At 47.6% G+C, this 11675-nt stretch overlaps 1 protein-coding gene across 1 annotated transcript; it reads right to left on the bottom strand.

Annotated features, from left to right (window-relative positions):
• Positions 1-1574: 1574 nt before the first annotated feature.
• On the bottom strand, positions 1575-11217 carry pcdh18b (protocadherin 18b; the record flags this gene model as incomplete). The annotated part of the gene is made up of 4 exons (XM_079228549.1): positions 1575-3045; positions 7714-7883; positions 8240-8328; positions 8716-11217. 4 exons carry the CDS (start codon positions 11215-11217, stop codon positions 2105-2107), a joined length of 3702 nt encoding a protein of 1233 aa, XP_079084675.1. The 3' UTR covers positions 1575-2104.
• Between the last annotated feature and the right edge of the window lie 458 nt (positions 11218-11675).

Raw genomic sequence — 11675 nt, 5'->3', positions numbered from 1 at the left:
GTTTTGTGAACTCAAGTGGCTCTGAGATGGCTGACAGAATGCAGGTCATCTGTGTGTGTGTGTGTGTGTGTGTGTTTTTTCTGGGCTGAGGCAACAATCCTGCATCGAGTCATTTAGTGTTTGGGGAAAAGCCTCAAAGCCTCAAAGCCTCCTCAGACGAGCCGGAGCGAGTCACTAATTGCAAACCCTGACAGGAAGCTAACATTTGCTGATGTGAAGATGACGACTGGTGGCGGGTTTAGTGAAGGGTAACCGTGTTTTCATAGACTTCACCATCTTATAAGCTGCATGAGGTCATAGAGGACGTCAATCAACAAGAGGTGGGCTTCAGCTGATGACTCTTTTCACTCATCTGTCGTTGTTCATCATTGTTTCAGTTAACTGACTCATTGTTAAGTCTTTAAAAAGATTAAAAACATGTGACATCCTAAAATGTCTTTTTCTTTGTCTGACCAACAATTGAAACAATGAGAATGTTTCAAATGCTGCAAATGTCTTCATTTTGATAACAATTAGCTCGTTATATAAATTAATGTTGATTATTTTTCCATTGGTGGAATAATCAGCTAATTGCCTGAATATTTCGGTCCCGCATCCCCTTTACCCAACATTGAGTCTGCATTGGTATTGCATTGAAACATTGGCATGATATGTCCTTTTGATGACTATTATCATGAAAGCTTTAATAAGGGAATGACCTGTTAAATTGTATTATTTGACTCGAACGTCAATGAGATTAGTCGTCGTCGCCAGAAGCTCTGGAGCTTCCACCACTCGTCTGTAGACAGGAAATGGAACCACTACTAACTCTGACAACTGGGCCAACGATGAGCCCCAGTGCATGCTGGTTATTGGCTGTGAAGAGCACACACACAAACAAACACACATTACAATACATTTCATTTAGCTAACGCTTTTATCCAAAGCGACTTACAATAAGTGCAATTCCACCATGAGTACAAACTCAGAACAACAAGAGTCAAGAAAGTACAATTTCAATAAAGTTAAACTACAAAGTGCTGTTAGTAAGTACCATCTAAGTGCTACTAAAGTGCTACTACTGTGCTACCTTCCGTTATTCAAGGTGTAGCCGAAAAACACACAAACAAACAACACACCATGAGGCATAATACTGTATGTATTCACCAATAATGGGTTGGATTTCACAGGGAAATGAGTTACCTCGTCTACTATTGGGAAAGTAGAACAGATCAAAGCAAACAGGATGAGCTAGTCTGCCATATGGTATTGTCACATGATCAAATAGAGACCTACCATTGGACGGCAGTCATCATTCATATTACCAGCATGTTATACAGTTTCTGGAGAATAAGCACACCGTTGTTATATTATAGATTGCTAGAAAGCAAAATGAAATACGTGATGCTGATGGGCTTGCCTTTTAAAGGGTCATATAGCAAATAGCACTTCAACTCCTTTCAGTGAAGTTGTGTTAATGTGAGGTCATATGCCGAATGGTAAACCTATAGTTTTCATTCCTGTGAATACAATATGTAAAGTAACACAATACAACATTGAATATAAACCACAGACTCCTGAATAATGTTTGTTATTTTTATTTGTTTACCATCCCCTTCCCCACAATAATCCACAAAGACACGTGTCCATTAATTCATTAATATATTCCTGTATACATATCATAGTGATAAATAAAAAAAGAATCACAATACAAAAGACAATTTAAATATGTAGAATGTCGATCGCATGTCAAAGTCTTGATTCAAGGTTTTCATACTCAACATGCATTCAAAATATAAAAATAGACTTTTATGTTTAGTTTATATACATTTTTTTTTTTATAAATATAAGTATACAAATGTATTTTTAAAATACAAAGATAAATACAGTCACGTAGTGTACATTGTGTACCAAACCAGCAATTACAAACAATTTTTTTTGGATATTTAGCATTCACAAAACACAATTATCACATTAGAAATGCAACTTTAACGACAATTGCCGGTCTTGTTTTTTGACTTTTTTTCTCCATCCTTTTTCCACCCGTGGTCCCTTACTTTCATCCTGAAGGAAAGAAAGCAGTCGGCGGGTGGTGAATAAATAAAGTGTTCTAGAAACAGGAAGTCTAGCTCTGCCGGACGTCCTGTAAGAGTTTGTTGATCTCGGCCACCAGCTCGCTGGCGTCCACCAGCTCGTGCCGGCTGTCGCTGCGCTTGCCCTGAAGGTGTCCGAGCACCGAGTCAAAATCGTCCTCCTCGTAGTTCTCTGGGATCTCCTCCATGGCCGGCAGCCACTTGGAGGAGGGCCCGGGGAGCGCCGCCGGCACCGGGGCCGGGGCCGGCTGCGCCAGCGTGGGGCTGACCAGGGCCGTGAGCAGCGGGCTGCTGTGGGGTTTGCTGCTGTGGCCGCTGTTCTGGGGGCTGCTTTTGGGCGCCTGCAGGCCCTTGTGGCTGCCGCCCTGGGAGCTGAGCTTGGTGCTCGGCTTCAGGGTGTGGTAGCTGCCACCCTGGTGGTGGCCAGATGGGCACATGCTGCTCCCCGGGTTCTGGAAGTGGGTATTAGCGGCCCAGGCTGCCACGCCCTGCTGGTGGACGGAGGGGTTGGGCTTGCCGGGCAGATGGCCTCTTCTGCGATCTAAGGATCCGGTCGTGGGTACGCCCACCCCGCTGAGACTTGTCCCTTTCTGGTTCTCGTTGACCTGGACGTACGAGTCCAGACCCTGGGGAAGCAACCGCTGGAACACACTGCTCATCTCTGACAGCAACGAAGTGGTCCCACACAAGTCCTCATTTCTGGCGTCGGCCCCTCCCTCTTCATCTTCTCCACCTTCCTCGCCACCCAAGTCCTTGCCGAAGGTGGAGAAGCTCTGGTTTCGGGCGGGGCCGGTGTCAGTGCAGGGCTGCGGGGTCTTTTCCTGGGACAGGTCAGTTGCTTGGCGGGCTTCTTCCCCGGGGATGTAGAGGTTGCTGCGGTAATCAGAAGCCGAAGACGGGGAGGCCAGGGGGGGCATCCAGCACTGGTCTGAGTGACCCAGGACACGGCACTCCTCTGTGCAGAGCCTCATCGCTACAAAGAAAAACATCATATGTATAAGTAATCAGGAATACTGAGTGTAATACTACACAATAGTACACACAATCTGAGAATGTTGCTTATTTTCTATTAATCAAACAACTGACTACCGAACTGTTTCAGCTGTATTGACACTGATTGGTTCAGCAACTGTCTCTCATACACATTTTGACCAATGGATTTCCATGAATTTTCCATGACTTTAAACCAAATTTCCATGACCAAACATTTTGTGAAATCTCGGTGTAAACATGAAAAAGTGAGAAAATGTAGTATTTAAACTAACAATGAGGATTCAAAAGCATACAGTAAACCTTAAATGAATGAGAGACAATAGTTTGATTAAAAGAATAAACATTTATATAGATGCCTGTATGTATGCCTGCTTATATTTTGAGGGTCTTTATTTAAAAGCATATTCATTATTTCAAATGCCATTGCATGTGTGAATGGTACTATTGGACAAAAGGTGGGAACCAATGGACTAGAACTGTGGATCTCATTATTTTATATCGAGGATAAAGTTCTCCTTCATGGGCTCAGGAAATGATCCTGCCACTGAGGCTAAAACACTTTAAAACCTCATTCAGAGCTTTAAATGCTTTGTCTTGAACGGTTGACATTTAGAATACACAGCACTTGGGTATCATGTATATTATATCTAATGGGCTTTACTGTTTGTTTTAGAGGCAGGCAGATATTGCAGATGATACTCAGATCTCATTCTTTCATGTGTACGTACATTTTATGTTCACGTTTGAACAAAACAACCATGAATTAGATCACGAAATCAGAGAGATGCAAAAATGATTCCTGTCAGTTGAGTCCTCTCCCATCTAATATCTGCCGCCTCCCCTCAGGTGTTTTTTGGCTGCGCTGTCTCTGGAAACATGGCGAAGAGCTCTAATGAGTCTGGAAGGCTCTCTGCAGGAGCTCGGCTGCTACAGTTCCTCCAATGTATTTACTGCGCAGAGACAATTCAGAGAGGCCGATCAATGCCTATTACCCATTCAGAATAACCCCTCCTCTAAAAGCTCTGCATCTTTCCCTTTCAAGTCGCTCTTTTCAATATTAAATCTTCAAATAGAAAATCTCTGAAGAATAAATTAGACAAATCAAATATGCCAACTTAAAGCCTTCATTAAAGGAGTGCAGCGCTTTTCAGTCGCGCTATTGAGGGACTTCATTATCCCCTCATTAACATGAAAGGAACATTTATAATACATCTTAGAGCAGATGAAAAGTGCATTTGGGTGCACTGGAAGGGAGGGGGGGGGGGGTCTGATGAAAGAGTAAAAATGAAAGATTTAACCCAACTGATTTATGTGTAGAAATATAAAAATTAACATGTCAGGCAAACATTAAGTGAAAGCTTGCCTATCTGACTGACTGTGAAGTCAATTCACTGCCTTACTAATTCATTTACTGGCCAATAAATTATCAGGCTGGTTTTATTCAGAACTACAGACCACATGGCTCGCTGCCGATGATTTGTTTGCTTCAGCAAAGAACACAAATTCTACTTTTAAGGGACTGTTTGGTATTGTAGTTCTGTGAAGTTGGAGTGGTCATGGGAGAGCAATTAAAAAAAGATAAGTATGTTCAAAACCCAAGTGACAGATGCTGAGACATCCTGAGCGTTTGTTCCTAGCAGAGGCTCCACAAGATCCTACATTTCCCATAGTGCAACTGGATCTTACATTAGATCCTCCTTGCATCTTTCAAACCCCACGCACTCGATTTCTGTCACAGGTTTTAATTTATTTGCCATCATACGATAGTTTCCTCCTCATGAGCGGCGAGCTGACTTTGACGTATACGAGTGCTCCTGTAGCCGCTTCATCAGGGGAGTGAGAAGCATCCTTCATGAGCGCCACACGGCCGCCCTGCCTGTGTGACTGAGCGGTTCACTCCTCATTCATTATGCATAGAAGAATGGGGTCAGATCTCGGGGGTGAGAGTTCTTTTAATCAAAGCGAACATCAGCGCTCAGACTCCTGTACGTTGTGCCCACTTCTATCTGCAGCGCTGATGAAGCACCTGTTCAGGGCTTACGAGTGTATATCACTATATTTTAAGAGTGAGACGAGATGATGCATATCCATATGATGCTTGCGGTGTTCGTATGGAGTTTGGGGGGGCTAGTTTAGCTTAGCATTCAGACTGGAAGCAGGAGGAAACCGATAGTTTGGCTTTCACTAAAGGGATTAAAGTCGACTCAATCCTGTATCGTTCCCTAATTAGCACGTTATATGTTGTTTTTGGATCGAAAATAAAATGATGAAGTGCAGTATCTCTGAACCGCATGCGATGGAGGTCAGTGAACACATATTTGATGCTACCGCAGCCGACGGTCTCACTAAGACTCCAGGAAGTTACTTCACCCAGAAAGAAGGAGTCACTTCAACAGATTGTCATTTCATTGTCTATGTAGGAATTCAAAACGAGTTAAAATGGACTCCTTAGCCTTATAGGTGCTGGTGGGTGTATTTTTCAACAGTTTTCCATCGTTGCAGTCTTTATGCTAAACTGGGCTAACCACTTCCTGACTCTAGACCTGTACTGGACACACAAAGAGGAGTGGTATTGATCTTCTCATCTCTCATCTCTCTCTCTCAGAAATAAGTCCTAGACTGATTCGTGGAGTTAATCTTGCCACTTTAGAGAATGTTGCGTTTTCTGAAGCAAACGGGAATAAGTTGTTCAATGTTTCCAGCCTGAAACAAAGAGTTTCTCCCTCATTCTTCCCCTGGTGCAGGGAGGGCTACCATATCCCGGCTTAATGACAGGGCACCGACTAAACGCTGCTGGAAATCATCCACGCTGCAGTGGACACGGGGGCGGGGGGCGGGCCCAACATACAGAAGGAGAAAAGGTGAGCTTTGAGATGTAATTATGCTCTTCAGGGTTTAATCACGAGCGCAACTCGGCGCCAAACTCCATAGCAACTATTCGTCACATGGCAATTAAATGGCCCCTTTTCATCAGAGGAGCACGAGGGCTTGGGGTTTGGACGGCTGGAAGTGAAGGCTCGAATGTGCAGGAAAAAAAGACGAGTGACTAACGAGCGGAGCTGTGACGGGAGGGGGGGGGGGGGGAGGTGTTGGTGATGAGATTGTCTGCCCGTCTGGGTCGACTCTAATTGGGATGTAGCTCAAATGCGGTGTCGAGTGATGACTGTGTGGGAAGCCGGCTGGAAACGGAGCGTGAGCTCGGAGAGGAGAGAGGGATGGCGGATAAAAGAAGCTGCGGCAGCTTCAACCTGTGCGACGAGAGCTCAGACAGGCAGAGAGACTTTGGAGAGTTTTGGCTCCAGGTGGGTAGAATGTTTCAAAGTTAGTGCGGGTCAAACACTGTGCAACAAGTGTTCAAAGTTCTTCCTTGTTAACTCAACTGTGGAGAGGAGGGAAGCTCCATGCAGTGTGACAGTAGGGAGACCAGATGGGCGGCTGCAAAGGGATACGTTGAGCTATCTGGAGAGATATCTCAACGGCGTGATGGCGGCGAGGTGAAACTGGTGCAGTGCGTTCGGTACCATTCACAAACCTCCGAGGCCAGTGCACATGCAGAACAAAAAGAGCATGCCTGAACGGCTACAACAGGGCTTTGCTAACAGGCAGCTGATGAATACAGTGGAGTATGGAGTCGCTATGTGTTGATCGAGGGCTGTGGCCGGTCTATGGGTCACAAAACTCTAACGGCCCCAGCTATGGAGTATTCACATGGTCATGTGGATTTGTCAACGACGTTGACGCATTCGGTTTTTAGTCTGTTCTTATACATTATTAATTTACCCGTTGAGTTATCGCTAACAGACCCTGAAGTGATCTCTTCCACGACATCCAAAGTGCTTATTCTGTGTGAAACACCTTCAGCTTTCGCTTACGGGCTTCAGAGGTCTGTGTTGTATCAAGTGAGTCTCTTCCCATGTCTATTTTGACAAGAGCTGCTCTTTATATGCACTCGATTAGCATACAGCCTCATATTAGCGTAGCACAAACCTTGGAAGGCCTTTTTGAACAGACTGAGGACAGTGGATTGTGTAAGGAAGGGGTCACTTCAGGGCGAGTGTGAGGTCAAGCAGGAATGATGCAGCAACCAATAACTCTTTCATTGAGTATACATGTTAGTATTTTATAAAGAGAGTCCAAAAGTAAATATTTATAATTCAGAAGATACCTTCAAGTCATATTTGAAGTTTGGGCCAAATATTAGATAACCTATGTTTGTTGACCATGTAGTGAAATGGATGGAATGATTTATTACACCAAACAGATGTATAATGTAAATTGCAAACATTTTAGGGCTGAGATTAGTCGATTGCTCAATTTTTCAATCAACAGAGAATGAATTGGCAACCATTGCTGATTCCAGCTTCTATAATATATTTTTTCTAATAATTTTTGTAAACATTTTAAAAGTACTTTTCTAATGTAATAATAACAACAAATAATCTGTTAATTGGAATCAACTATTTGAACAATTTTTTTGGCAGATTAAATCAATGATAAAAAATAATTGGCCTCCAATCTTTGCTCAAATTTGAATGAATTGTGATGAACTGACGCATCGTACAACCTGAAAGAAACAAACAGACAGGAAGGGAATGCTTGGGTATGACGGTGGAGGTGGGGTGTGGTGGATGGGGGGCCAGGGGTGTACCTGCATGCGATCTGTGCTGGCCATCGGGGGCATATATCTCAGTAAAGCCCTCACCAAGGAGCCGGTCCATGGGGGACTCGCGGCCCGGCTCGTAGTCGCTGTCCCCGGCCTCGCTGTCTCCGCGGCCGCTGTCCTTCAGACTGAACTTGTCCATCTCGTTCAGGGCGTATCTGCACAGACGGAGAGGTTTGAGACGTTTCTCATAGAGGACTGGCAAGTCATTGACAATAATAGTATGAAATAGCTAAGGGAATGCAATGCTACTGATGGATAACATGCTGCACAGAGAAGCACAGAGCGCCCTGCAGAAGAGGTTTTACATAAAATTATGCAAATGTGAAGTTATTGAGCATACAGTTTGACACTAAACCAAAAGCTACTGGATGTGGATTAAAGCGACTATGTGAAAGCACTCCTAGCAGACAGAATCCTGTGGATGTGATATTATAGAGATGTACAATAGACTTTTCCTTATTTATGACCTTACAGATGTATATTTAAAAGCATATTGCTGTATGCGCATTACCTGTAGCTCCTGGTGTATTTGTTGCCTCTGAAGCTGGGCCGTGGCTGGTACTGGCCCTGATGGAGCATGGACAGAAGCTGTGAGACTTGCTACAATCCCAAGAGAAAAACCAAAAAAAAAATAAAAAAAAATAAAAGGAAAAAATGAAGAGGGGGAAAATGAATGGAGTCAAACAAGACAAGCAAGGCCACAAGACAATGTTTGGGGGGGTGGGGGAGGGGAGGGATGGGATGACATCATGACCTGCTCCCCAATGTGATGGTCAACAAAAACATGAAGGTAACAGAATATGGGAGCAATTTATAAATAATAAAAAAAAAGCATTCATAGTATATGATTTAGGACCAAAATATGTCACGTGGGTTATCTTTAGGTTTTAACAGATTGCCTCATATTTACACAGTTTTAGCACAATGCATCTATAGTTTAAAGATAATTAAATAACAGCATTCAGAAACTGAACCTCATTGTCTTACCTCTACTGGGGGTGTGGCGTGGGCCAGCTCCAGGGTGAAGTTCTCCGGCACGTGATTGGAGGAGATGGTGACCAGGCTGTTGAGGGACTGGCGGCTGTGATGGCTCTGCCTGCTCCCCAGGGTGCCCCTGTCGGGGGCCGGGGAGGCCGAGGGGGAGCGCGGGTGGGCCCGCACCGGCAGGGTCCCGTTGACGGTCGGGACCAGAGTGATATCCGCCTTGTGGATCTGCCTGGCGGGCTTCTTGGGGTGGTTCTGGTAGCTGCTCTCCGCCACTCGGCAGTTGTAGTTGTGTCTGGGGTCTTTCTTCTCTCGGCTGCAGCGGGCAGTGGCGAACATCACCATGACGATGAGCAGTAGAGCGCAAACGGCGCCCAGAGAGATGATGACGATGAGGGAGAGATCCAGTTGGGCCTGGCTGGAGCCGGTGGGGTAGAGTGCGGGTAGGATGTCCATATTCTCCTGCAGGGACAGTCTAAAGAGGGCCCCCGTGGACAACCGGATGGTCCCCCTGTCCTGCACCTCCACCCTGATCTCCATCACGTCCCGTGGAGCCTGCTCCAGGCTGCCGTTGGTCCTGAGCTCACACCGCCGAGCGTCCATCACAAACAGCCCGTCCTCGTTGCCGCCAACGATGGCGCAGCTGACCTCTCCGTTGGTGCCGGTGTCGCGGTCCGTGACTTTAAGCGCGGAGATCAGCTGACCTGGGGACGCGTACTTCCACACCGGCAGCTCGGCGGTGTGGTTCCGGAGGGAGGGGGAGTGGATGATGGGGGGGTTGTCGTTTTCATCCAGAACCGTCAGAAGGACCGTGGTGTTGGTCGACAGCACCGGGTTCCCCGCGTCTCTCGCCTGGATGGTGAAGGCGATCCGGCTGACGTCTTCGTGGTCGAAGCTGCGCAAGGCGTAGATGGCGCCATTGGACGGGTCAATGGTGACGTAGGTGGATATGGGGCTCCCCTGAACCAGAGCATCCAGGATGGTGTAGGTGACCTGGCCGTTGGTGCCCAGGTCTGGATCCGAGGCCACCACGGTCATCAGGTAGGCTCCGGGGGAGTTGTTCTCCGACTTAAAGACCTCGTAGCGGCTCTTTTCGAAACTCGGAGGGTTGTCGTTTTCGTCCAGCACCTGGACCGTGAAGTGTTTGATGGTGGAGAGGCTGGGGGAGCCCCGGTCCTCCGCTATGACCGTCAGGCTGTACTCTGACCTCTTCTCCCGGTCCAGAGAGACATTGGTGAGGATCATGTAGTTCTTCTCGTGGGTCTTCTGCAGTCGGAAGTGTCCGTGTCCATGTAGCCGGCACAGCACCTCGCCATTGAGCCCGGCGTCGCTGTCGTCAACGCGCACCAGAGCTATGAAGGTGTCCACTGGGGCGCCCTCGGAGATGTAGGCCACTTCCTCTTTGCCAGGCGTCATCAGGTTGATGTTGATCTCTGGTTTGTTGTCATTTACATCCACGACTTTCACCACAATTTTGCAAAGTCCGGGAATGGAATTTGGGCCCAAGTCCTGGGCCTGCACGTCCAGCTCATAGGAAGCCGTGCTTTCATAGTCCACTTTTTTAATCAGCGTGATGTGGCCGCTCTCTGGGTTGATCTTAAAGGTTTCCAGGATCTTTGGCGAGACGTGACTGCTGAAGGAGTAGGCTATTTTCCCATTAGTGCCCTCGTCTGGGTCCGTGGCGTTTAAATCGATGATGAGCGTCCCGAGGGGAGAGCTTTCCATCAGGTTGATGATATAGGCTTGCTCGTCAAAGATTGGGCTGTTGTCGTTGGAATCCGAGATGCTGATCTTGAGCAAAGTAGAGCCAGATTTGGGGGGCACCCCGTTATCCGAGGCGGTGAGTTGCAGCTGGTAGCTGGACAGCACCTCCCGGTCCAGGTCCCTCATCACCACCAGCTCTGCGTACTTGGCCCCATCCGTCCGGGTCCTCACGTCGATCTTAAAGAAGTTATTCGGCGTGAGGGAATATGTGTGCAGAGAGTTCTCCCCCACGTCCGCATCCACGGCGCCGTCCAGCTGCACGCGCGTGCCCACGGACGCGCTCTCCGAGATCTCGATGGGGACGATGGCGCGAGAGAAGTGCGGGGAGTTGTCGTTGATGTCCAGCACCTCGACCTCCACATGGAACAGCTGCAGGAACTCCGTGGGGAGCGTGACCACGTCGAACTCGATGGAGCAGTTCAAGTTCTTCTCACAAAGCTTCTCGCGGTCGATTTTGGTGCCGATGCTGATCTCCCCGTCCTCCTCGCGCACGGACAGCAGCGGCGTGCTGCCCCGCTGCATGGCGCGGAACCGAAAGCTCAGCGTGCTCGGCAGTTTGGATAAAACCCCGGCGACGTCTTCTTTCAACCGAGCGATGACGGTGCCCACTTTCTGCTCCTCGTAAACTTTATACTTCAAAGTCTCTCCGGTGGCGCCGCGCGCGAGCGCGACCAGCAGCAGCAGTTCGAGCAGAGCCGAGGAGAAGACGTCTCCTCTGGTTCGGGCCATCTTCGCCCTCATCTCGTGCGCTCTGTGGACAATTCTTCCACAGAGGGGGGAAACAAATCCGAGGGGGGAGGAGAGGAGGAGGGGGGAGTCTTCAGACGTCTGGCATGTTTAATCCTCCGCAGCTGCTGGCTGTTGCAACAAAAACAACAAAAACTCCGCAAAATAGTGAATTAAATAAATAAATAGAGGAATAAATAGATGCGTAAAGTGTCCTTTTTGGAGAAAGGAAAAAGGAACTCCAAAGCAAAGCGCGGCGGTCTCCTTGTAGACGGGTCTGTTGCTTGCATCGACATATGCCCGTCGCCTCGTGTGTGTGCGCGCCGGAGAGTGAGTTGAGTGAGAGTGGATGAAGAGACGCAGCTTTCTCCCAGTCTGCGCGCGAGAGTGAGTGAGCGAGCGAGGGAGAGAGAGAGAGAGAGAGCGCGCGCCAGAAGGAGGGAGTCTGTGAGAGCGCGCGCGGGCCCCCTCCC

This window comes from Taurulus bubalis, assembly GCF_910589615.1.
Source record: "Taurulus bubalis genome assembly, chromosome: 13".
In the NCBI taxonomy this organism is placed as follows: domain Eukaryota; kingdom Metazoa; phylum Chordata; class Actinopteri; order Perciformes; family Cottidae; genus Taurulus; species Taurulus bubalis.
Note: the sequence above shows the minus strand (reverse complement) of the source record. Positions and strands in the feature narration are given on the sequence as shown.